Genomic DNA, 27477 nt, shown 5'->3' with positions numbered 1-27477 from the left:
CAAGGAGCTTTTTCTTCTCTTTCTTTTTCTTTCATTTCTTTTTAATCTTTTTAATTTGTTTTAGTGCAAAAAGGTGATTTTATTATAGCATGGGGACAGGAACCCTGGGCAGAAAGAACTGCCCTGGGTTGTGAGGAGTGAATGATTATACATTTGTTAATTAGTGGTGGTTAGGGATAGTGCAAATCTCTAAGGAATTTGAAAGCAAGCCTTTCAGGACTTTAAGGGGACTAACTGCTGGTAAGATAAGGTTACTTTTAGTCTTTAATAAAACATAAATGTTAAGGTACTAAGGTGCCTGTGAGTACCTTGAGGGAAGGTCACACTCTGCATGTTTTAGGTATCAGAGGCCTGCTAACAATAAGGAGATTTAATTTAAGCTACATTTCTCTTGCCTCTGTTTACCTCATCATTCCCCCCTCTCCCCCCGAACAACGTTGACCCTTAAATCTTTAAAGTTGTTGAAGGCTGAAGGTCTCATCTTCTGTAGCTTCTTCCTGCTGAATAGAGGCTTAGAGATGTCCCTACCTATGGTTCAAGGTTGGTCAGCTGAGAATTTAATAGGAGTTAGGAAAGGCTAAGGCAGCTGTTCTTAGACTTGATAACATATGGGAGTCTCCTGAAGTTTCATTTCTTTTTTGTTTTCCCTTCCTTCCCCCCCCCCCTTTTTTAATTAAATGTTTTTCCAGCTTATGTAGTTGTCAGAATCACCTGCAGTATTTTTAAAACAGTACAACTGTTCAGACCCTTCTCTACAGTTTGTGATTCAGTAGGGTGGAATCAGAGTTGATATTTTAAACAAATGCTGAATATGATTCTGATAATCAGGCAAATTTGGGAAACACTGGTCTAGTCATACATTGGAACAGCTATTTGAATGTGAACAGTCATATTTCCAATGTTTGTTAGAAAACCTGTCTTCTTCCTGAAAACATAGAACCTGGCAATAGGGCAGTGCAGATAGAAACTTTACTTCATAATTTCCTTTGTGTTAGTATATAAGTCACAGAAAAGGTAAATAGCATACTCAACATAAAAGGAGGGAGAGGCGGGGGGAGGGGACTGTTATTTTGTGCTCAGGCAGTCTGACTTTATGGCTAGGCCATACCACCTTCTCATTCAGCACTGCACAGCCTTTCCAGGGATACCTCTAGGGATGGAGATCTCCTGATTTTAAAAAAGAGCCCTCTTCTATTGTTGGACACCTCTAATTTCTTCCTTGCAATAGATCAAACTCCTTCTTCCTATATATTTCTCACATTTTTTTAGGTCAGCCTTCTAGAGCAGGAACTGCAACCTAAATTCATTCAGGTTCAGGTTTAGTATAAAGAAATAATTGATTTCAGGTTTTTTAAAACCTGAGTCTGTTGGACATAGTTGGTCTAGTCTTTGATTTGCTTTAGATCAGTATTAACTACCTTAATTTCCCCTTCCATATAATAACAGTTCTCATATTAGAAGGCAATGTCATGTTTCAGGTCAGTCCTCACCACCTCCTTCCCAGCCTAGAACACTGTGTTCTTGGACAAGCTATTCAACCTTTTTGAGACTCAATTTTCTCATCTGTGATTTAAGGATATTAATACTTATTGAAATGATTTTAAGATTAAAGTAATGTGGGATTCTAGGTATTCGGTGAGAGATAGGGTTTCTGTTTCCTTGTATCTATCTAAAGGTACGTATTTTAAGTATATTATGTGTGTATAACTATACCCGAAACTTACTATATATCATCTATAACTAAAATTCATTTCCCATATTTCAAATCAGGGAAGAAGTAACTTTGTTGAAATGACTTGCTTTAAGAAAAACTTTTTAATTTTGTTGCTCATGGTTCTTATCCTTTTCTTAAATGTGTTAGTTTGATTTGTAAGATCAAAGTCATATTTTTTTGAAGTGTTGATTAACTTTGAGAAGTTTATTTTCAAGCTTATAAGCATATTGTCATTTCTAATATTATTATAAAGGTGATCTTATTTCTATTTTCAGCATTGCAGGGGGTCGGATACTCTCAGTGATAAAGATGCAGCTGATTAAAGGCCAAAACAGCAGGGATCCTTTTTGTAAAGCAGTAGAGGAAGTCACTCAGGATTTGGATTTGAGGATTAAAAATATTATCAATTCTCAACAAGGAGATGTAGTTGTTAGTACCACTGACATTAGTCCTGCACGGGTAATGAGCTTTTTATTTTTCATTATCCTTCTATACAAAACATTATCGCTTCTACTTGTTATAAAAATGTTTTACTATTGCTACTTAAGTCAGAAGAATGTTTTTCCTGTGTTATGAGATATTGAAAATTTAAGTTTCTCAATAGGATTTTATGGGATTATGTTCAACTTGAAATAAATCATAACATCTTTGGGCCAAATTGTCTCTATTTGTTAAAGCAGCATGTTGGATAATCTTCAGTATCCCTTGTAGCACTAGAAGTTTATAATTTTTGATGGATATTAAAATGTCTTATAATATTTTTTAATAATTATTCTTATGAAACCATTATTTTGCCATTTATTCAAATATAAAATAAAAGCCAGGTTTCCCTGGTTCTGGCCCCAGCCCTAGGTACTCTGTAGATTAACAGAAATCGTTTCTAATCAGTTTATTTTTATTTAATAGAATTTTTTCATCTTTATGATCTGCTGTTTTCTACCTCTATTACCAGTCTACAGCAAACATCGGGATTTTTTATTATACTTAGAAATCTTTTAACCATATACTCCCAGAATGTTTACCTCTTGTCGTTTTTTGGTGCAAACTTGTACAGTATAATAACTATAGTATAATAGGAGAAATTGGCTACCATCTTTTCAGCTCTAAAAAGGAATTTGGGTGTATGTGTGACAATCCATTTGTTACAGTTTAATTCAAGGAACAAAAGCCCCTTTTCCTTAGTGTGATTGTGATAATCAGTGTATGGAGAAAGACTTTTGCTTATGTTTTATTATTCATCTATTATTATTATACATCTATTTTATTTATTATTAACTGATTATTTATCTATTTTCATAGTCATGGGGAGCCATTTTTAGTTATTTTTCTGTAACAGTGCATGTTTTCAGATTAATTGGAAGGTAGGACATAGGGGAGATTCTGGGTTGTTTAACCCACTGAGCCACCCAGGCGCCCCGAGATTCTGGGTTGTTGCCCCATGTGTTTTATGTGTGTTAATGCTTCCTGTGACTAGCTTGGCTCAAATGACAACCAGGTTATTACTATAAGTCTAAATCAGAAACTGTCATAGCTCAGGTAATTAAGAGCACCAGTCTCTGCCGTTTTCTGTCACAAGAAATAAAGATACAAACAACCTGGTTCTTAATTTTACATTTTCAACCAAATCAGAAATCTTTGAAAAATACTATCTAATAATTTTCAGTAAGTTAATATTAAACAATATGGACTGTTTCTTTGGTGCTGATGAAAAAATATATATTAAGCACATAGTCATTACAATTGTGATAAGCACATATAATGTGATAACAATCATTATTGTGATAAGCAGTTTGTTAAAATTCCAGTGTAGCTCTACAGTAGAGTTTGGTCAAGCCCAGTAGAGAAAGGAGGCCAAGACCACATTGATAAAAGCTGAGGAAAATGGTACAGCTACAACAGATGTTCCAGAAAGGGCAACTTTGATACTTAGGCACAATGTCTAACATATTGAATGGGTACACTATCATTCTACCATTACCCCTTTTTTTACTAGTGATTTAACTGAAGCACAGTGAGGTTAAGGAACTTTCTCAGAATTATAAACTATGTAACTACAGGTAAGTTGCTATCAAACCCAGCCAGAAATATTTTCAGTTTGTGCTTACATGTGTCTGCATATAATATTATATTAGCATCTAATTTCCCATATTCTGTCTGTCCATTAAGTTTTTGTAGCTCTGCTCTTTTAACCAGCTTTTTCTTTATCTACACTGCTACTATTTTAGTTCACTGTGACTACCTTCTTCTTTTCCAACCTGGGCTACTACAATCTCTTAATTTGTGGTCTTGTCTCCAGACTTATTAACATTCTTATCCTGGAATATATTTTATGCATTGCCGTCATTTTTTTATAATCTAAATAGGATCATTTATGTCCTTGATTAATAAAGGAAAAGATTTTAACTCCTTTAACAGATTGATTTACAGTTTTTTTGCCAGATTTATAGAGCTTTCCCAGATTCATCTCATATAACTCCCTCTTGGTTACTCTGTTCTTCAGCCATATCATGTTAACCTGGTCCTTAAAAGTGCCATGTTCCCTTCCACCCCTTTGTGTCTCCTCCTCCATGAAGCCATCCTTGATTCCAGAGTCAATTGATCAGTACCTTTGTATGGTCCTATTGTACCATGTATACATTCTGTTAGAAATAGCACTTAGTACTTCGCAATGCAGTTGTTGGTTACTTACTTATTTTATCAAGGAGACTATGGTTTACTTGAGGCAGTGGTTTTTTTTTTTTTTTTTTTTTTTTTTTTTTGTAGTCTTAGCTTCAACCACTTTGTTTAGGATTTGGTATGTACTTATCAATGGATTACTGAATAAATGAATATCAACTCATTTTTAATTAAGATTTTATTTATTTATTAGAGAGAGAGAGGGAGAGAAGAGAGCATGAGCTGGGAGAGAAGCAGCTGGAGAGGAAGAGGCAGGCTTCCTGCAGAACAGGGAGCCTGATGTGGGGCTCAATCCCAGGACCCTGGGATCATGACCCAAGCCAAAGGCAGAAGCCTAACCAACTGAGCCATCCAGGTGCCCCACATTTGAATAAATCTTTACAACCATCTGTGAGGCTGGTATTCACATCAACAGAACCCCATCTCACTTTGGTATAAGAAAGAAAAAGATAACACAGGGAAGCTAGGTCATGAAGCTAGCTAGGGACGCATAACTAGATAGTTACTAAATTTTCTGACTTAAAGCTATATGTTATTTTAACCAGAACCAATAACCAATATCTTCCTGTGATGATACTATTTTCTCTCTCTCTCTTTTTTTTCTTTTCTTTTTTTTTGTTCTTTGGGAAGGTGATAAGATTGGTTTTAGTATGACTTGAGGAAGAAATATTACATGCCTTAAAGCCATTTCCCATGGCTGATTTTTTATAACTTAACAGAAGGAGAACAGTGGCACAAGAAATAGAAAAGAATAGCTGATTGCCCCAACTTTGGTGATTGTTACATTTACTTAATAGTATTTTTTTGTTCTAGCCAAAATCTTATGCCATAAACCATGGGACTGCATATTGTGGCAGAGACACTGTGAAAACTTTACTAGTTCTTTTGGATGAAGAAGCAGCCAGTATGCCTACCAAAAACAAAGCAGAGCTTTTATATGATGATGAAAACACAATTCATTATAATGGAGTTTCTATTCTTAAACTTTTTAGGTAAGTAATGTGGAAGTGATATGTATGTAAATGTTAACTCTAGTCTACAAAGGGAATAAAAAAACACCATCTCATTGATTAAGAAGAAACTTGGAGACTATGGAAAAGTGTGAAGAAAGAAAACAAAAGCTTAAAGGGAGATTGAACATTTGGATATGAGGAAGTTTTTATAAAAACAGTATTTTGTGAGAATATGACAGGTATTTTTGTTTTTATTTTTTTGCATTTGTTTTTACTTGGAAATATTTATTTCACTTATATTACCTCAGCCCTCATGACAGCATCTTTCAGTAATAGCCCCATGTAATAAGTTAAAAATTGGACACTTGAAAGACAGAGACAGAGATTAAGTACAGCCTAAGAGAGTACAGTTAGCAAGTAGCAAAAGTTTCTTGCTCCAAAAATTAAGGTCCATCCTCCACGTATTGTGCTTCTCTTCATGAGAACAGGAGAGAGTGTGTACACCAGACTTACACTGAAATTGACATTTCTTAATTCTTCCTCTTACGGAGAAAAATACTTACCAAAGTAGTTTTGGTGTTCTGTGCAAGATACTGATACACTCAAAAAAAAGATATTGATACACTCCAGTTTTTATAAGAGCTAGGTCAAACATTGAAAAGGTTTGTGGTATTTATATTCATGAACATTCGTTTATAGAAACATGTAAAATTTTAAAACAAAAACTTAAATTTTATTTAGTACATTGTGGAGAAACTTTACAAAGTCATCCTACTTATTTGCTCTCTTCTATTTTTCTCTTCTGTTTAAATAGAAAACTTGCAATGGTCTGTTATTTAGTGTTGTCCTCCAATTTATTTAAATCTCTTCACTGGGGCGCCTGGGTGGCTCAGTGAGTTAAAGCTTCTGCCTTCGGCTCAGGCTATGATCCCAGGGTCCTGGGATCGAGCCCCGCATTGGGCTGTCTCTCAGCAGGGAGCCTGACTCCCCCTCTCTCTGCCTGCCTCTCTGCCTACTTGTGATCTCTGTCAAATAAATAAATAAAATCTTAATAAATAAATAAATCTCTTCACCAGGTTTTAATGATTATCCTTTTATATTTGGGCATGATATAATTCACTCATTTTGTTCCTCAAAAGTGTTCAAATATTTTCCTAACAATGAAAATGTATTTTATCAATGTTTTATGAAAAGAGTGGAAAGAAAATGAACCTTTGTGTTTTCTTCTTTTACCTTACTTCTGTTCAACAAGTTTTGCTTTTTGGGTAAAAACATAAATGATTAAATTTTCTCTCAGATTCAATTCTACCTTTTTTTTTTTGACAGACAGAGATCACAAGTAGGCAGAGAGGCAGGCAGAGAGAGAGAGAGAGAGGGAGAAGCAGGCTCCCCGCCAAGCAGAGAGTCTGATGTTGGGCTTGATCTCAGGACCTTGGGATCATGACCTGAGCCGAAGGCAGAGGCTTTAACCCACTGAGCCACCCAGGGGCCCAATTCTACCATTTTTTTTTAAAAGAAAGTTATTTTGTGTTTATAGAACTTTAATAAATAAAATCAATCCCTACATCCATTTTAAAGAAGTATTTTTCTTAACCATATGGCCAAACATATTTCAGTTGTTTACAGTTCCTTAGCATTTACAGTTGTCATTGTGCAGACAAGTGCCAGTTCATGGTAAAGTGAATTTTTTCATGGTCTGCATTGAAATGATAAAATTAAGGACAATGTGGTTTATGAATATAAGTCAATGTAAGGTTATAAACTAGTGTTTCTTAGAATAGACTCTTCTTTATTCTTATATAACAGTCTTTTGAGTTAAAGAGGTTATGACTCTGGCTCTGTTAAGCCAGAAAGGAATTTATTGAGGAATCCAGGGTTGTCTGGCTCCAAAGCTCCGGTGTTTCTTTCTCCATTGTGCCTTCTTTGACCGTCCTATTTCTGAACGGTATTTTTCTCTTGAATTCCCCTGCTACAGCACTTGTCCTTTTTTATTTTAAATTTTAGTTGTATGGGTATCTTATTTCCTTAGGCTTTAGGATGCCTGAATTCAGGGCAGTGAGTGAATCTACTTTCTATCCTTCATAATATCTTACACAGTGCCTTACATATATTAGAAACTCAAATATGTAGTAATGGAATTAATTAACAGCAAATTATTAATATTTAGAACTCTCAGTAATACTGACACTTTTATGCAGTATTAAACAACTAGATTTAGTTGTCTTTTTATTTTATTACTGCTTTTGGATAAGGGAGGGGCAAAAACGAGTTCAAACCCTACTTTTGTTTATACATTTTTACTTTTTTTGGACTTAGATCTCCCATACAAGTGAATAATTCATCTGTGAAAGCCCTAAGAGAACGCATCCATAAGTCAATGCAAGAGAAAAAAATTAAGGTATAGTTTAATGTACTGTTGTAAAAATGATAAAAATGGTTTTATTTGTAGAAGAAATATAGAAAACTGAGCTGGATATTTAAATATATATTGTATATGGAACAATAGGAATTAAATGGAAAATGAGTTATGACACTGACATATAGAAACCTTCCTTTTATACAAGCTTGGCTAATTAGTCTTTGGCTTATTCCAACTGCTAGACCTAAAGAAGGAAAGGAATAAGCACTTGCTATTGTAAGTGTTCAGTACATATCTATGCAGTGAATGAAGGGGGAAATCAGACATGATTTTCTCATTTACATTTCTCACATATTAAACTAAATCTTGAGAGACTATAAATTCCATTTGGTTCCTGTCTGAAGACATTACAATGTAGACTATCATTAATTGTAGATTAAGACAAGATGAACATTTCACATTGTTTATTGACTAGAGTTATTCTTTGTATTTTTTTATCTTTATTTGATTTGAACTAAGTTTTCCTGTCCTCATTTCAAACACCTGTGCCTGTAAGTAGCCAATAGTATGTTTTTTAAGTGTTTAAAATTTTCTTGGTTTTATTTTTCGAAAAGAAACTTAGTCTTAACTCATTCAGTATACATTTATTGAGCATCTACTATGTGCTAGATATACTCTTCTATGTTTGGAAATTCATTCATTTGTTCAACAAAATTTTCCTGTAAATTTACAATTACCTTTAATTATCAAGCAGTTATTCATCTTCATACAACTTTGAGAACTCTAATTTCTATACTATTTATATTCCCATTTGGAAAGCTAGTCCAAATAGCAGAAATTTTAGTTATCATCAGTTTCATACCCAAAACCCATTTAGTTTCTGTTAGTAAGTCTTGTCTTTATTTTGGTAATTTTTAGTTGTCAGAACTTAATACCTATGGAATATATCACGGTGTTTTGTATAATTTTCCTATGAGTAAAATTTGTTAATCCTTTGTTATATTGCATAAGTACTTATAGTCAAGGCATAAGATTTTTTTAAAAAAATCCATTTGTTAATACATCCAAATGGCCAACAGACACATGAAAAAGTGCTCTACATCACTTGGCCTCAGGGAAATATAAATCAAAACCTCAATGAGGTACTACCTCACACCAGTCAGAATGTCTAAATTTAACAAGCTAGTAAATGACAGATGTTGATGAGGATATGGAGAAAGGGGAACCCTCCTACACTGTTGGTGGGAATGCAAGCTGATGCACCCACTCTGCAAAACAATATGAAGGTTCCTCAAAAAGTTGAAAATGGAGCTACTCTGTGACCCAGCAATTGCACTACTGGGTATTTACCCTAAAGATACAAATGTAGTGATCCAAAAGGGCACGTACACCCGAATATTTATAGCGACCATGTCCACGATAGCCAAACTATGGAAAGAACCTAGATGTCCATCAACAGATGAATGGATAAAGAAGATGTGGTTTATATATATAATGAAGTACTATGCAGTCATCAAAAAACCACTGAAATCTTGCCATTTGTAATGACATGGATGGAACTAGAGCATATTATGCTAAGCAAAATAAGTCAATCAGAGAAAGCCAATTATCATATCATCTCTCTGAAATGAGGAATTTGAGAGGCAGGGCTGGGGGGATTTGGGGGGAAGGGAGAGAAAAAAATGAAACAAGATGGGACTGGGGAGGGAAACAAACTGTAAGTAAGAGACTCTTAATCTCAGGAAACAAACTGAGGGTTGCTGGGGGGTGGGGGTGGGGGTGGGGGTGGGAGAGATAGGGTGGCTGAGTTATGGACATTGGGGAGGGTATGTGCTATGGTGGGTGCTGTGAATTGTGTAAGACTGATGATTCACAGACCTGTACCCCTGAAGCAAATAATAAACATTATATATTAATAAAAAAAATCCTTCTTTGGACTTTATTAGTACCAGAAATGTAATGTATAAATTTTTTCCCAGGCTATGGATACTGATAAACTTTAATATTTTCGTTTAAAGATCATTGGGATAATACCCTCTAGTTCCATCCATGTTGTTGCAAATTGCAAGATTTCATTTTTTTCTTGTGGCTGAGCACTTTTATATATGTGTATATATATTCATATGTATATATGCATACATATATATATACCATATCTTCTTTATCCATTTATCTGTCAATGGACATCTGTGCTCTTTTCATAGTTTGAACTAGAGGGTATTATGCTAAGTGAAATAAATCAATCAGAGAAAGACAAAGACATGATTTCGTCCATGTGTGGTATTTAAGAAACAAAACAGAAGAGCATAGAGGATGGGGTGGGAAAGTAAAACAAGACATAATCAGAGAGGGATACAAACCATAAGAGACTCTTAACCATAGGGTAAAAACAGGTTTGCTGGGGGAGAGGGGAATGAAAAATGGGGTAATAGGGTGATGGGCATTAAGGGGGGCACATGATGTATGAGCACTGGGTGTTATATGCAACTGATGGATCACTGAACTTTACCTCTGAAACTAATAATACACTACATATTAATTCATTGAATTTAAAGTAAGAAAAGATCATTGGGATATTTTGTTAGAATTAAGAAAATCAAAATGAAAATGTCTATATGAAGAATGAGAACGTTTTTATTATTTTTTTTTAAGAAGCTGCTAAGAGTCAGCTAATTACTATAAAATGTACAGACAAATTTATAAAGTTTTGGGAAGTAGAAGAGAGATTATCTAATACAGTCTCAAAAGCCTGAGAAAATACCTTATCTAAGATCTCATAACTACTATGAAATGTTTTATGCCAGTGTACAAAGCCATGGTTAAATACTAATGAGATTAAATTTACATTGCTTCTGTTACTTAATAGGCTTAGTCTACTTGGCTCTGACACTAAATGGCAATAGAGAGAGGAAGGAATTGGTGTTTATGATTGTATTTTGCTGTATAGTGGTCTTTATAAAAGCAAAGTATGAAAATAATTGGTTTAGCCAGGTATACAGCTGAACCATAGCCAGAAAAAGTATTTTGTTGGAATAACAACAACAACAAAAATGTTACTAATATTTACTATGAAGTAACTGTGGAAAAGTAGTTTAATAGCTTTTTGTCTTATTATCTGGTTATTTTTGCTCTTTTTGCATATGGTTTTTTTAATTAGGGAAAGAATATATGATCTGTAGTTGAAATAGTATCTTGGAAAGAGCACTTCAAAAATAGAAAATATTAAGGAACTCAGAATATTGATGTTGTAGATGGTAATTGTGAAGTATTCATGTAATTATTATATGGGGCAAATTAACTTAACTTAGATTTTAGTTTCCTATTTATTTATTTATTTAAAATATTTTATTTATTTATTTGACAAACAGAGATCACAAGTAGGCAGAGACACAGGCAGAGAAAGAGGAAGGGAAGCAGACTCCCTGCTGAGAAGAGAGCCCAATGCGCGGCTTGATCCCAATACCCTGGGATCATGATCTGAGCCGAAGGCTGAGGCTTTAACCCATAGAGCCACCCAGGTGCCCCTAGTTTCCCATTTATAATTAAAAATATAAAAAAAAAAAAAAAAAAAAATATATATATATATACCCTCTCTGTTCACAAAGTCTTGTGCAACCATATTCATTATAAGTCCTCACGTTTTATTTCCCATTATTGCTTATTGGAAAACTTGTCAATGACAGTCAAGTAAACTCCCTTGTGATAGAAATCAGAAGGTTCTTTCTGAACCTTCATGGTTTTGATAGGAGTCTTTAGAAAATGTTTATATCCCATCCCCTGTCCCACCCCCAATTCCAAACAGTTCATGCAAGTATCCTCATACCTCTTTCTTAAAAGATTTTCAAGAAGATACGTCCTTATATCCCTGTAAATTAATTACTTTTATTCCTTTCAACTTGGTTTAGCAGGTTTTGCACATCAAGCACAATAGACAAGTCACATGACAGGTCTTTTCCTTATTTTGAGTCTATTTTTTTTTCCCATATACCTAAAATAATACATAGAATAATCAGCCTTAACTGATTTAGTAAGTTAGGTGAGCTGATCAGGAAAATACTGGATCTTTAAAACATAGAGTCGTTGGGACAGTGAAAATTAGGACTCAGGTAGTGTGGAAAATAGACTGTCAATAACTGGTACCTTTGTAAGCAGTCAGGCAGTCCAGTGCTCATGGAGTTAGAAAATTCTTAATTAGATATCCCAGTTTAACCTTTAGTCTTAGAAAACTCTGAGTATATCCAAATTAAAATGGTAGATTGAACGTAACTCATAGAATTTCTCTTCCCTTAAAATATCTATAAAGTAATAACTAACAAAAACATTCACCAAGAGAAAACAATAAAAAAATAATGCAGTTAGATATAATAACTTCGAAAACGGTGGCCAAGGAAAGAAACTGAAGATTTTAGAGGGAAGAGGCACAGCATGACTTAGCAACTTAATACAGCCCAGTCCCTGGATACTATACTAGTGAGTTGACAAATCTTGAGAATTACCACTCATGTTTCCCAAACTGAGGCGCCAACTAAGTGTGTGTATTCTTTTTTTCCTCCCTTATCAGAAAAATAATAGAAGTGGCAATTAGATAGTAATGTGGCTTAAATGTGAAAAATGAACCCTGAAACTTACACACACAAATGAAGCCTCTAATGCCACATAATGTACCAGGGAAATTACCCAAATGATCCCCTTCCATTTGAATGAGATATAGTGGCTAAGTAGAGGGAGTAAAACTTCCTATAGCACATATAACATATAATAAACTCTTAGGAAAGAGTGGAAACCAAGAAATGTTTTCAAACTGTTTCCTCTGACAAATGCTACTCCTGCCTCCACCACTCCTCAGGCTACTGAAAAATGAGGAATAACAGAAAGTATGCGGCCTTCAAAATGTAACTGAGGAGAAAATAAAATAAAAAATAAAATGCTGTCAAATAAGGAGGGAACAGAATGAAGAAATCACTCACAGACTTGGAGGCTATTGTTTTGAACTAGGATATAGTAGGTCATGGCAGAATACCATTTCTCCCAACAGTAACAATAAAAAGCAGATAAATAGGGTAGAATATATTTTAAAGTAATATATTTTTAATAGTTTTAAGTAGACTAAAAATCTGAGGAGGGTAAAATCTTTCTGAGGTGAGCAGCATATTATCAACTGCTTTCTTCCCTGGAATTATTTGCCAGTTTCAGGTATGAGTCAAGGGTTGATGTTGGCCGAGGTAAAAGACCTCTATGGAGGGAAAGAGGAACCAACAAAGTTTCTGGGTCTCTTGAGGCACTGGCAATAATTTGGAAAATTTAGGAACCCCGAATGCATGGTTATTTTTACCTATTGTACATATGCTAGATTTTGAAACTGAGTGGTGGGAGGATAAGGAGCTTCGATTTGGTAAACTCAATCACCTATGATCTTGAGATAGCTAGAAGACAAGGCCCTGCTTGAGGAGTGCGATCCCCCTTCAACACACAGCTGTCTCCTTTCACATATTTGTCATATTTGGAAATGAAGTCAGGTGGGAGGCCAAAGAGCATAATGTTAAAAACCTCTGGAAGGCAGAATGAATCCTCCAGACTTTTAGGTCAGAGACGATGGAAAACCATGAAGTTCTTGACTGAAGCCTGGGAGGGACACTGTCAAGGAAGAGATAAGAACCAGAAGTCAAATGTAAGTTATGACAAGTTGCAACCTAACTAGTCAGCTCAGTCCCTGACTGCACTGAGGTTATCAGGCCTTTGCTCTGTCTGCTTAATGGAGACAAGAGAAACCCTTGTAGATAGAAGAAGGTTTTTCATCTGGAGGCTTTACAGTTTCTTTATACACGGTATCCAGCATAAAATAAAATATACTGGACATGAAAAGCAATAGGAAGATTTGTCTTTTAATTAAGAGAGAAAACTAAAAATACTGTCAGATTTACAAATAATCCAGATATTTGAATTAGCAGGCTAGGGATTAAAAATTTTTCAACATAGGGCTGCTGGGTGGCTCAGTTGTCTTTGGCTCAGGCATGATCCCGGAGTCCTGGAATTGAGTCCTGCATTGGGCTCCCAGCTCCATCGGGAGTCTGTTTCTCCCTCTGACCTCCCCTCACATGCTCTCTCTCTCACTGTCTCTCTTTCAAATAAATAAATAAAATCTTTAAAGTCTTTAAAATTTTTTTCGACATATAAAAGTAATTACAGGAAAAGATGGGCAAAATGGGTGAAAAATTGGGGAATTCCAGCAGAGAATTAAAATCTGTAAGACTGTATTCCTAGAACTACAAAAACATTATCTGAAACAACTCATTACATGAGCTTAATAGTAAACGGACATAGCATAGGTGGTAAACCTGGACTTGAAGATGGGTCATTAGAACAATTAGAAAAAGTCTAACGTGTGCCTAATTAGAGTCCCAGAGGAGAAAATAGGAAGAAATGGTATTTCTAGAAGATATAATGATAGTAATTTTTTCTAAAGCTTAGTTGGTTCTTTCACATCATCAGGTGGTAGTTGTTAGAAAACTTGGGGAAGACATGGGGAACAGATGTAAGGTCTTTTTTACTAATACAAAGTTGCATATGTGTTCCAATAATCCAAACCCAGCAAAAAACAATGTCCTAGAGTCCTTTGAGAATCCATTTGCAGCACATAAAAGTGCTACAGGTTGGAGCAGCTGTTGGTTAAGTGTCTGCATTCAGCTCAGGTCATGATCCTGGGATTCTGGAATTGAGCCCTACATCAGGCTCCCTGCTCAGTAGCAAGTCTGCTTCTCCCTTTCTCTCTCCCTGCCAGCCCCCACTTGTGTGCTCTCTTTCTCTTGCTCTATCTCAAATAAATAAATAAAATCTTAAAAAAAAAAAAAGTGCTACAGGGTATAGATGATAAGCTTTGATCTAGAATAGTGTTCTCCAGTGGAATTTTCTGTGGAAATGTTCTATAACTATGTCAACACACATGGCTATTAAGCACTTGAAATGTGGTCATTGCAACTGAGGCAGTGGATTTTTAATTTTATTTAAGTTTAATTGATGAAGGACATGATGAATAGCATATTAAAACAGTTGCAATTCTGGTAGTTTAGAGATACCTACAAAAAGAATAACAGGAGACAAGTAAGTACCGGAAATGCTGCTCTGACCATGAGAGATGAGAATAAGGTTTAAATAGGCAGAGAGAATGGAAGAGAGACTGCCAAGCCGAACAAATAATCTGATGAAAATGTTAGATTATATCACTCATATAGAGTATATATTGGGTAGTTGTACAAAATGAGTGAATAAATAGTGTGGGGCAAGGTTAAGGAAAATATGACTTTTGTGGTTTTGGGTAAGAGTTAATTTTTGGAGGGCTTATTGTAAGGATAAGATATTGATAGATAGATAGAAGATAGGATATTGTGTCATGAGAACCTGAGAAATGTGGACTATTAAAATCCTTAAAGGGCCAGTGTACATAATGGGACTTAAGGACTCAGTGGCATGATTCTCAGTACCCAAATGGGATTTAGGTTTTCTCTGTGTGTATGCATCTCTCTTGTTCTTTGCCAAATGGTTTCACCACGTAGAGTTTACTTTGTACATGTTTTTCTATCTCAGTGCTTTTGTCCTCAGGGTGATATAGCTGTTCTTTGCCAGTCTACTTCTCTCATTTCTGTATCATATGGTTTTCTTTCTCTCTATTAAAGAATAGAATCTATTCTGTAAAATTTTTTTTCTTCCTCCAAGCCTTTGCTTACTCATGTCTCTGTTCCTTCATACCTTTCTCTTGCATGCATCTGTTATAGTCTTAACATTTTACTTAAATGATTCATTTAGCAAATATCTATCAAATGCCTGCTGGGTACCAGACTCTATCCTAGGCACTGGGGATACATCAGTGAACAAAACAGACAAAAACCACTGCCCTCATGGGCAAATCTTCCCCAGGTATTTGTGGGGCTGGGGTACAAGAATTTAAATAGAAGTCCTTGGCCCATCCCGATACCCTCTTTCAACCCTTGTTCTATTCCACACTCTTAGGACACTCCACAAAGAGGTGGGCACACTCTACTCCTCATTACCCTTGCCATAAAATAGTCAGCGCTTGAGTCTAGAGGAAGAGGCCAGCACAAGTCCATTAAGGAGGGGAGGGCCAAAGGAAGGCCAGAGCAGGTCACCACCAGTTGCCAAACTAAGGATTTTGTTCATGGAGCTTACATTTTAGTTGGGAGAGGCAAATAATGAACAAAATGAAAAAGTGAATTATGTAGAACATTAGAAGGTGCTGTGGAGTAAAATAAAAACTAGGGAAGGGAGTTAGGAGAATATGTTCTTGTGAGTGTGTTTTGGTTTTAGATAGGATGATTAGTAGAGGTCTCTTTGAGAAGGTGACATTAAGCAAAGACTTTAAGAGAGTGAGCAGGGTTTTTATTATTAGAGTGAATAGGAGATGTTTGTATTAGATTGAACTAAAGTTGAATTCACTGGGCTGAAATAATGAAGTTGGTATTTATTGAGTACCCACTAGGTGTCAAGTGTTTTACTAGACATTTTATATCCTTCATCACAATTAATCATTGTTCAATTCTAGAAGCATCATTTTCTAGATCGTAAAGTTAGTAAGTAAAAGAGCAAGAATTTGTATTCAGGTATAAGACTTTATGCTATTTCCAAAGAGTAAATAAAGACATAGTAATTATAGTAATTATAATGAAGAGTCATAAAAAAAAGTAGTGCTACTACTTAGGTCAAAAATATTGTCTTTCTGCTAGTTAGCAAAATAAATGAAATTTCACTGATGAAGAAATGGCTTATTTGATGTATTTACAATCCATATACCATTAAGGGTAGCAATTCTGTTTTTTTGAAAAAATAATACTATAAGAATGAAAAGGTAAATTTAGAATATTTATTTACAGTTCCATATTTAATAAGTATGTTGAAAATAATTTCCTTTTTCATACTTGTTGATAAATTTATCAGCATAATGGGGCTTAGCACTTTCATTATCTTTTATTAATGGCTAACTCCAGGAAAGACTGTGAATGACTGTGACTTTTACAGTATTTTGACTCATTTGTTTTAATCTAACTGGAGTCAGGCTTTCTTATGTGAAGTACTATTTTCCTCAAACTGGGAACCTACTAATAATTCCAATTTAAAAAGAGCTTGTGGCAAAAGGACTTTTCCAATTCTTGGCAAGTTTGAAGTTCATTGCAATTTTACTGTGGATAGAAATCTTTCCAAAGGGGGGAAATCACTCTACAAAGGAAAATGTTCAATCCTTTTCTCTCATGTGACTTGAACATAAAATGACTTTAACAGCCATGTATGAATATTTTTAGTTGTTTAGTACTTCAAAAGCTCTTTCAAGAGGGAATTGTTTTGCTTGTTTGTGATTCCAAATAAAATACACAGAGAGATTTGGATGATTTGCCACAGGAAGTAATCTCAATTCTATGTAGCCACTAATCCTGTGCAGAAAAATTCAACTTTTATGAACAAAGGAAAAGCAATCTCTTTAAAATTATAAATACAAGCCAGTGCAGCTTGTATTGTTTTAATAACTAAAATGAAGATGCTGATTATAAGTTCAGTTTTTGAGTTGCATTCCTAGAATAATTTTAGTGTTGGCTTGGTCTTGAGGAATCTAATTAAACAGATTACTACTCTACAGAAAAACTGTCTTCATAGATGTTATTACATTAATTAATTACATGGTACCTAGATGGAGCTCTAGAACTTAAATAGTCCTTTCAAATTTTTAACTATTTAATTCTGACTGTTCTGTGAGATAAATATTATTCTCATTTCTGTGTGGATAAGTGGGAGAAGTTCATAAGTTTACATGAAATCATCTAGATTATAAGTGATAGGGCCAGTATTAGAAAGCAGGTCTTTTAACTACAAATCTGGTGCCTTTCCCATCACATCATTGTCTTTTTGTGCTGATCTTTTTAGCCAGACATCACATTGTTGGCTCCAGTCAGGTTCATGATCAATGAGAATCTCTAGTTCTTTTTCATATGTTGTTTTTAAGTCAAGTTTTCCTCATCCTCATCTGTAATTGATATTTTGAACTTAAATATAGGACTTTGTTTACCCTCACTCATTCTCATCTTATTGTTTTCTACTTATGGTGCTAGCTTTCTGACACTTTTCAATCTTGAGTCTGTTATCCAGTTTATTATTTCTTCCAGCTGTGTGTCAAAAGCAGCTTTTATAAGTGAAATGTCTTTGTAATTATAGGAGCCATTTTAGTAATCTCTTTAGTATTCTGTGTGCCTGTGGTTGGAACTTAATAAGTCATAATTGATAAAAAGAGATTTTTGTACAGGGCAGAGAAAGGGAAACTCATATAAAATCTCTTCCGAAAAGAAAAAACACCTTCAATGTAATTACTCAGTTATTTCCTTTAGACATAAGTATCCAAAGATTACCGTAGAATTGTTGTGGTTCTCATATTTTAATATTTTTATAAATAATATATTTTATGGTAAATAAAGTCGTTAACTATTTCCTTTTACATCTGGATCCATTCTCAGTATTTTAAAAATCATTACCTTGTAATTCTGGTTTTCTGAAATTACCCTACTGTCACTGAGTCTCACAAATTTTTCTATAGGAGGCCTAAAGAGAGGAAATCTAGTGTGATGACTATGACACTTATTTTGTGACTGTATATTACACAGCAAGGAAAGGTTTTTACTTAGGTGTGTGTCAAAAATTTTTAAAAATAACACAGCTTTCTAAAGAAATGTTTATTATTCTAACCATGAGATTGAGAAAACATCAATTTCCTGTACTAAATAATATAATTATTATATTTTAATTTTTAAAAAAGATTTTATTTATTTATTTGACAGAGAGAGCCAAAGAGCAGAAGCAGGGGGAACAGCAGAGGGAGATGCATAGCAGGGAGCCTGACGTGGAACTCGATCCCAGAACCCTGGGATCGTGACCAGAGCTGAAGGCAGACGCTTAACCATCTGAGCCACCCAGGCACCCCTAATTATTGTATTTTTATTTAGAGTATTTTATGGGGGTGCTGATGAAGATTTTGTGGTGGGATGCTAAAGTCCTCCAAGCCACCCACAGTTGCATTCACTATCTGGGTAATACAAAAGCAATCCTAGACAGCCACTTAGCATTCATTTGCCTTCATGGTCTTACCATACTCTTTTATAGCTCATTATGGGCAATAATTTTATTTGCTCAGAATAAGTTTATTATCTCTAAGCAGTAACTCTGGTGAAATGAAAGAAATGTATAATGTCACAGATAATAGTAATGATAATGATAATAATAAAGATAACATCGGGGCACCAGGGTGTCTCAGTGGGTTAAAGCCTCTGCCTTCGTCTCAGGTCATGATCCCAGGGTCCTGGGATCAAGCCCCGCATCGGGCTCTCCGCTCAGCAGGGAGCCTGCTTCCTCCTCTCTCTGTCTGCCTCTCTGCCTACTTGTGATCTCTGTCTTTCAAATAAATAAATAGAATCTTTAAAAAAAAAAAAAAAACGATAACATCAACAGTTAGTACTGGTTTTGCAGAAAGTAATAAAAGGTTTTTGACAATGTTATTATAGTAACAATGTGATATAGTATAAACTTTACAGAATTCATTTTATTAACAAAATTTATTTTAATAGCTTTAATCATTTGTTTTAATTCTTTACTTATGGAATTAATAAAGTCCAGAAAGGGCTAGTTAAAACCTTTGGTTGAATTTTAGGGCATCTCATGATGGAAACTGTAGAATAGTAGTTGTATTCATAGAGATTCAGGAAGATATTGGGTTGTAGTCCATCATCCCTAATCAAGAGCCCACTACTACTCTCTTCTACTTTTTTTTTTTTTTTAGTTTATCCATTTGACAGGTCACAAGCAGGCAGAGAGGCAGGCTGAGAGAGAGGGGGAAGCAGGGTCCCTGCTGGGCAGAGAGCCTAATGCAGGGCTCGATCCTAGTACCCTGGGATCATGACCTGAGCCGAAGGCAGAGGCTTTAACCCACTGAGCCACCCAGGTTCCCCATACTCTCTTCTACTTTTTAAAATAGTTTTTGATCTTTTACATATTCACATTTTTTTCAATTTTGTGAATTTTTGTGCTTAAAATGAAAGAAAATTAAACATAATTTTTAATGTGGGAATTGGAGCTCTCATAGACACCATTAGTCAGAAGTATATAAAGTCATCCTGGAAACACTTGCTTTTTCTTTTCTTTTCTTTTCTTTTTTTTAAGATCCATTTATTTATTTATTTGAGAGAGAGAGAGAGAGAGAGAGAAAGAGAACAGGTGAGAACAAAAGCATGGGGGAGGAGCAGAGGTAAAGGGAGAAGGAGAGAAGCAGACTCCCTGCTAAACTTGGAGCCTGACCTGGGCCTCAGTCTCAGGACCCTGAGATCATAACTTGAGCCAAAATCAAGAGTTGGACAGTAAACCAACTGAGTCACCTAGACGCTCCCTGGAAACACTTGCTTTGATGAAGCAACTGGGTTGATCTAATTTCTTTTAAACCTTAGTCTGTGGATTTCACTGCCATTATCTTTGCTAACATCTAAGTTGATTAATGCAATGATCTCTCTGAATGTATAATATAGTATTTACCTACTGAATATGAAGTATAAAATTGTGCTTTTTCAGATGTTATGAACAACATTGTTATCAATCAGTATTTTGTAAGTAATATTCAACATAATATAGTTATGGTTTGAAGTGTTAAATTTTTGAATTGTTGAAGTCTTCCTTATTCATTTATCTGAAATTTAAACATCTATTTCTGAAAAGGATTTGACATCTCAATTTGAAGTTATCTCTCCATGATAACTGAATGTCATTACACATCAGCTGTAATTTACTGAAATTTGCATTATCCATAGAGGTTACTTTGTTCTGAAATTAATTTCTGTCCCTAAAGTGGCCACTGGTCTTATGTTTGCAGAATACATTTCATAAATTACTTTCTTGACATCCTTTTTTGTGGTTAAGAATTAAATTTAGCTTTCTGATTTTCTCCTACTTATGATCTTTGAAGATAAATGCAAGAGTTTATTTTGACCATTAAATCACTTGGTCAGATCTTCCTAGAATGGTATAATTTGAATCATCTTTCTTATTTTCCTAAATATTCAAGTAGTCACATGTTCTGGAGTCTAAAGCTGATTTCTCTAAACTGTTAAAAGGTATAAAAAGCTGGTATTACTGAAAAGAACAAAAATGCCTGTGTAGCAATGGATGAGTAAATTATGAAACATCAAGGGTTAAAAATTCCCAATGAATAATGGAGTTTCTTTTTTTAATTTTTTAATATTTTATAAACATATAATGTATTATTAGCCCCAGGGGTACAGGTCTGTGAATTGCCAGGTTTACACAGTTCACAGCACTCACCATAGCACATACCCTCCCCAATGTCCATAACCCTACCACCCTCTCCCCCCTGGTCCCCGTCAGTTTGTTTTGGGAAATTAAGAGTCTCTTTTTTGGTTTGTCTCCCTCCCGATCCCATCTTGTTTCATATATTCTTTTCCTACACCCCAATAATGGAGTTTTTAAGGGAAATTTTGTATCTTGATTATCATAGAATAGTTTTATGTCTGGACGAAAAAAATAAATTAAAAAACTGTATATGTTCTTCTGTATTCCTTTTACTAGATGAAACAAACCTTAATTAGATCCCAGTTTGCTTGTACTTATAAAGATGACTGCACAATAAACAAGGATAAATGGAATGATGTTAATTCAGCATCCAAGCCTTTGTATGTACTTCCCATGGAAAATGACCTTTCTGGTAATTGAACTTATTTGAGTAATTAAATAACTATTTAATTCTAGTGTATTAATTTTTTTTTAAGATTTTATGTATTTATTTGAGAGAGAGAGAGAGAGAAAGAACACGCTCAAGAGAGAGAGCATAAGCAGGCAGAAGGACAGAGGGAGAAATTGACTCCCCAACTAAGCAGAGTGCCAATATGTTGGGCTTGATCCCAGGGCCCTGGGAACATGACCTGAGCAGAAGGAAGATGTTTAATCAACTGAACCACCCAGGCACCCCAAATTGGTTTTTATCTTAAGTAAAACAAAATTTTGTTTTGAAAAATATGAAATGTGAAATGTAAAGGTTTATATTTTTAAGATGGGTTTATTTAAAAAGTTAAACCTAGGTACAAATCTAGGAGGAATAGGACACAGATTAACTAAATATATTTAAGAAATAACATGTAGCATTTAAAGATTAAGTGCATGCATTCAAGGAAAGCAAATATTTGTTGTTTGGTGGGATAAAAATATGATATGGTAAATGGAAAGTAAGGTGCTAATAATGTAGCTGTATTTGTTAATCATGTGACTTACATGTGATTGCAAATCAAATTTTTGAATATTCTTTAGTGATTTTTAAAGTTTATTGTAATTTTCACATGTAATTCTAAATATTATGTAATTTCTTTCCTTTTTTCATCTTGCATAACAGAAGGTGTAAATTCATCTGTTGGAAGGCCAGCAATTGGAACAAGTTCTGGAAATGTTCATCTGGATAGAAGTAAAATTGAAAAAGTGGCAAGAAAATCAAGTAGTCAGACAGGAAATAAAAGCTCAAAAAGGAAACAGGTGGATTTAGATGATAAAAATAATCTCTGTGATAGTGGAAATGAACCACCTCAACATAAAAATATTAAGATATGTGAGACATCAAACAATTTCCAGAATAAACCATGTGGCAAAGTAGCCAGAGTAGCAAAAAACAACAAGTGTACAGCCAAGGACAAATTGATTACTGGCCAGACAAAGTTAACTCAATTTTTTAGACTATGAATTTGGTTTTTATGTGCTTTAGATTTCTGTGTATATTTAACTATTTGCCAAAGGCATCTACTTAATTTTTAAGAGAGCAAGGTATAAGTTATGATTCTTTATTATGTTGGTCTGAAATGTATATAAGGTAAGTTAAGCATTTAAAAAATACTAGTAAATCATTATGCAGAATATTCACAAAGTTTAATGCACAGATAAATCATATCATTTAGGCTACAGATATATGTTAGCAGCTGCTTTCTTTTGAAACAAGCATTTAAAGTAACACAAGTCATAGTAATGTTAAGGGCTTTTTCCCCGACAGACAATTAAATGATTTTGTTTTCTTCGGAAAAGATGATGTTGTCCAACAGGTTTCAGACTTGCCAACAAGGTCGGTAAACTCTTCCCAGCATGCATCTGAGCACTGGAGGGAAAAAAAGTTTAAATTGTTTAAAGCACTATTATAATCACACAAAATTTATTAGAAATAAGAAAACGGATCTAATAGCTAATTCTGAATAAATCAGAATTATAATAACCCTTAAATGACTTTTAATCCCACATCTTTGGCAGGGGTCACTTAATTGAACCATGGTCTTACTTGATTTTGTTAAAATCAGATCCAACTCCAGTTAAACACCGAGTTTCTATTTTCATGATATTAAGATATAAGAATTGAATTTTTTAAAAGACTACTCACTGTCAAAATCTCTCCTTCCTATAGGAAATTTAGCTGAGTTTTCTTCATCCCCAATTTCTCTCTTTTCTTGTGTTGATTCAATATTCTGAACTCCATTTTCAGCTGGAAAAGCTACAGATCCTTTTAGTGCAAGATAAGGTTTTATAGCCAGATTCAGTGGCAGACCATGATTTAAGAAATTATGTTTGGAGTCTGTGTTCTGTAAAGAAAAGGTTGATTTGTGTTTTAGCTGTCTTACTGGTAATAGGACTGTAATATATTTGTATAATATTCTCATTGATCAATTCAGAGATGCTCTGTACAGTATTGACTCTTTAAAAATACATTAGATAAAAATTTTGGGGCGAAAACTTTTGGATAAGAGTGTTGTGCAGAGAACAACAACAACCTGGTGTGTATGAAATTTCATCAGTTTTCCTAAAGCTTAGTGTGATGGTTTATATATACTTCTATTTATAAAAGTATCAATTTTACTTTGATTGTAAAAATCATTCAGATTTCCATTGAAGAAAGGATAAGTCACATTGCCACTTACCTTTGAATTTTTGTTTTCCTCATCATTCATGAAACTGCTCTCATCATTTTTATATTGTTCCAGAGAAGGAGCAGCAACTGATTTTTGTGGAGTATCTTCCTTCTGAAAGGCTTTCCCCAGCCTGAATGTATTAAATACCATGTCATCTTCTAAATTTCTTATGGATTTGGATGCTGAAAGTAAAATGCCTTGAGAAAACAGAGAAAAAGTTAGGATTAATAGGTAGGAAGAGAGACTCATTTTTGCCATTCTTAGTGTGATGTTTGCATAGAGTCAAATAAGACTATGGAAAATGAAGAAAAATTTCTCAGTCAACCTACTTTGTAGGTGATTCCTACCTTTATATATTTTCCAGCTTGAATAAAACACTTCAAAGCAAAGACGTAGATGTTCATTATTTTAGAAATGACTCATCGGAGAGAGGCTGACTTCTTGTATAGCTGCTAATACCTACATTGTTTTGGTTTTAGTGGCTTATTATTTTGAGTGTGAATTTTCTTAGAATCTGATTAATATCCTTGGCAGAACGATTTCTGTTGAGTAGATTATAGTCTCTTGAAAATGGATTGTTATTAAGGAAGACCATAGGACACCAGGCTCTCCCTATTCTTATTGTTTTCTTTTGTATATTTTCTGATTAAGTATGATATTAAAACTAAATTTATTTGAAGTTTATAAGGATAAAAGTATTATTTATTTTAATCCTGATTAAATTGAAATAATCTTCAAAAAGGACTTTCTTTTATAAATGCTCAGTTTAGTCTTTAGTGATTAAAGTATATATGCCTATCAGTGCAAACAAAAAGTTATTCATGATATATCAAAAATTGATCTGTCAGGTGTGTTTTATCTCTGCATTTACAAAAGGATATTATTAATAAATTTAATAATTAATGAAGTCCATGAAGAGAATATTTATGTGTTCCATAAATATCAATTTTGGATAAGTATGTTGTATGACGCTTAATTAAGTATTTCATAATAATTTCTTATTTTGACCTCACCAAGTAAGATAATACATTCTTGTGTTTATCTTCTGGTACGTATGTGTAAAAATTTTTCTAGAGTATATTCCCAGGTATGGAATTTCTGAGTCATGAAATATACATCTTCAGCTTTACTGATGCTAAAATGCTTACAGAATAATAGTAGCCAATTTAAGCTCCAGTGAGCCAGGTTTGACAGTCCCCATTCCTCCATGTCCTAACCAATACTTGGATATCTTATTGACCTTTTAATTTGTATTTCTCTGATTCCCAAAGAAGTTGAGTGTTTTTTCATGTGCTCATAAGCCATTTATCATTTCTCTTATATAAAATCCTCTTTAAAAAACATCTTTTCTTAAAAAAAAAAAAAAAAAAAAAAAAAAAAGGTGGGATGCCTGCGTGGCTCAGTTGATTGAACCACTGCCTTCAGCTCCAGTCATGATCCCGGGGTCCTGAGATCAAGTCTCAAATCAGGCTTCTTGCTCAGCGGGGAGCCTCCTTCTCTGCCTCTGCCTGCTTGTGCTCTCTCTCTTTCTCTCTTTCTCTGACAAATAAATAAGTAAATAAGTAAGTAAATAAATAAAATCTTTTTAAAAAATAAAAATAAATAAAAAAATCTTTGTCCATTTTTCTTTTGGATTGTTTTTCATATTGATTTATGGGAGTTCTTTATATATCTTCGATATTGTTCTTTGTTATATGTGTTTTAAATATTTTTTCTCACTTTGTGACTTGTTTTCTCAACCCCTTTATGGTGTGTTTTGGTGGACCAAACTGCTAAATTTTAAATTTTAAATTTTTTTCTCTTTATCTTCAACATGTTATTATTTAGAAATTTTTCCCAACCATGAAATCATCAACATCTATACATCTTGAAGTTTAAATGTTTTGATGTTTACACTTAAATTCTTAATTCATCTGAAATTTCATGTATGATGTAGGATAGAGATACAATTTTATATTTTCCAAATGTCCTTACAACGTTTCTTGGATAATTTGTCCTGATCTCACTAATCTGTTCTGACTTCTCTGCAGTATATCAACTTTCTGTATACATGTGAGTCTCTTTTTAAACTCTTATTTGACTGCAAATCTTCAGTCTTAATTGTTGTAATTTTAGAATAATTTTTGATAACTGGTTGGTCAGGTTTTCCAATCCCCTATTCACCTACCAGTTTTTCTTCTACAGCAGTTTCTTGACCATTCTTTTCCATTTTTTTTTTTTAATAAATCTTAACATCAGCTTTTCAAGTTCTGTAAAAACTTCGGTGGGATTTTGAAGGGAGTAGTATAGATTCTATAGATTAATTTTGGAAGGCAGTTGACACTCTTTTTTTTTGCAATTGACACTTAAGATAATTCATTTTCTCACCCATGAACATGGTACTTTTCCATATTTATATAGATTTTTAAAATCTTTTAATAACATTTACTATTTTCTTCATAAAATTCTTACATATGTTTTGTTTAAACAATTATAGTTATTTATAATTCAATTATTTTAGTTATTATAAATGGTATCTTTTAAAAATTTACTTTTTCTAATGTTATTGCTGGTCATACATGTGCAATTGGCTTTTGTGTAGTGCTCTTATGCATAAAATACTTTCTAAATCTTTTTAATTCCAAATAGTTTATACATGTATTAATCCTTTGGGGTTTTCCATAAAGACAATTGATATAAATAATAAAATAATGGCACTTTATTTCCTTCTTCCAAGTCTTTCTATATTCATGTGTGTGTGTGTGTGTGTGTGTCTATGTCTATGTGAGCATACACGCTGATATTGACCAAACCTCCAGTAAATGTTGGAAATGGAGATAACAGATATCTTTGCAAGTATCACTGATTTTATAGAGTGCTTTTAATGTTTTTAAATTAAAATTGAGCATGATGTTTAATCTTGGTTTTTCATAGATATTCTTTATAACTTGCAGGATGTTCTCTTCTATTTCTGACTTACTAATAGTTTTTGATCATTAATTGTTATTGAATTCATCAAATACTTTTTCTACATCTATTGAGATGACCATATCATTTTTCTCCTTTAGTCTTTAGTAAATAAATGAACAGATTTTTCTCATGTTAAATCAGCCATGTATTTGTGAAACATTTTAAAAATATAGTTGGGTTCAATGTGGTAATATTTGACTTAGTACATTTTGTGTTTATTATCTTGACTGAGATTGATATGTACTTTCCCTTCCTTATATTGCCTTTGTTTGGTTTGGCATTAAAGTTGTATTAGCTTCATAAAATGAACTGGGGAGTAAGTTTTTTCCTTTTCTTTTCTCTCCTGTAAAACTATTTGAGTGTGGTGTTTTCTTGGTGGGATTTTTGTTTTGTTTTGTTTTGTTTTAAATGATTAATTCACTTTCTTCAGTAACTGTAGAAACATTCAGTTTCTCTCTTTTTCTGTTTAGTTTGTTTCAGGAATTTAATTTATTATAGAATTTGTCCATTTCACTTAAGCTTTCAAATTTGCTAACAAAAAGTTATTAATAGTATTTTCTTCTAAATTTCTTAAACCTTGCTCCATCTGTAGTTGCATTTCGTTTTAGTTATGTTTATTTATAGTCTTGTGGTCTCTGCTGTCACTCTCTTACCCATCTTTTTTGATCAGGCTTGTTAGAGATTTATCAATTTGGTTAGCCTTTTCAAAAAAATTTTAGTTTTGTTGCTCTTCTCTATTTTTCTATTTCATTAATTTCTGCTATTATTTGGGGAAGGCTTATTTTTTAATTTTATAACTTCTTAAATTAAAAGCAAAAAGCATACTTAAAAATAAGCACTTAA

At 33.8% G+C, this 27477-nt stretch overlaps 2 protein-coding genes across 3 annotated transcripts in view; one reads left to right on the top strand and one right to left on the bottom strand.

Moving 5' to 3' along the window:
- LOC101679925 (PARP1 binding protein) overlaps positions 1-24426 on the top strand; it is a 70436-nt gene extending 46010 nt beyond the window's left edge. For both annotated transcript variants that reach the window (XM_045084782.1, XM_004742987.3), the window contains exons 7-11: positions 1990-2173; positions 5204-5382; positions 7660-7741; positions 21320-21455; positions 22137-24426. In XM_045084782.1, coding sequence (XP_044940717.1) covers positions 1990-2173; positions 5204-5382; positions 7660-7741; positions 21320-21455; positions 22137-22477 — 922 coding nt within the window. In that variant the 3' untranslated portion in view covers positions 22478-24426. The remainder of the gene's footprint in view (positions 1-1989; positions 2174-5203; positions 5383-7659; positions 7742-21319; positions 21456-22136) is intronic.
- Positions 23152-23943, bottom strand: PMCH (pro-melanin concentrating hormone). The gene is made up of 2 exons (XM_004742986.3): positions 23695-23943; positions 23152-23358 (listed from the first exon to the last, which is right to left on the bottom strand). The coding sequence occupies exons 1-2, from the start codon at positions 23941-23943 to the stop codon at positions 23152-23154; spliced, it is 456 nt and encodes a 151-aa protein (XP_004743043.2).
- Positions 24427-27477: the final 3051 nt, after the last annotated feature.

Source organism: Mustela putorius, unplaced genomic scaffold (assembly GCF_011764305.1).
Source record: "Mustela putorius furo isolate JIRA1106 unplaced genomic scaffold, ASM1176430v1.1 tig00000788_pilon_pilon_pilon, whole genome shotgun sequence".
NCBI lineage: Eukaryota > Metazoa > Chordata > Mammalia > Carnivora > Mustelidae > Mustela > Mustela putorius.
This window is presented reverse-complemented; position numbering and strand designations above follow the sequence as displayed.

What these genes read in the sequence shown, in the direction of transcription:
- PMCH (XM_004742986.3), bottom strand. Translation starts at nt 23,943, where the DNA reads ATGGCAAAAATGAGTCTCTCTTCCTACCTATTAATCCTAACTTTTTCT. An exon ending in AGGAAAACAAAAATTCAAAG is followed by an intron (nt 23,359 to 23,694) that starts GTAAGTGGCAAT and finishes TTTTCTTTACAG; the next exon opens with AACACAGACTCCAAACATAA.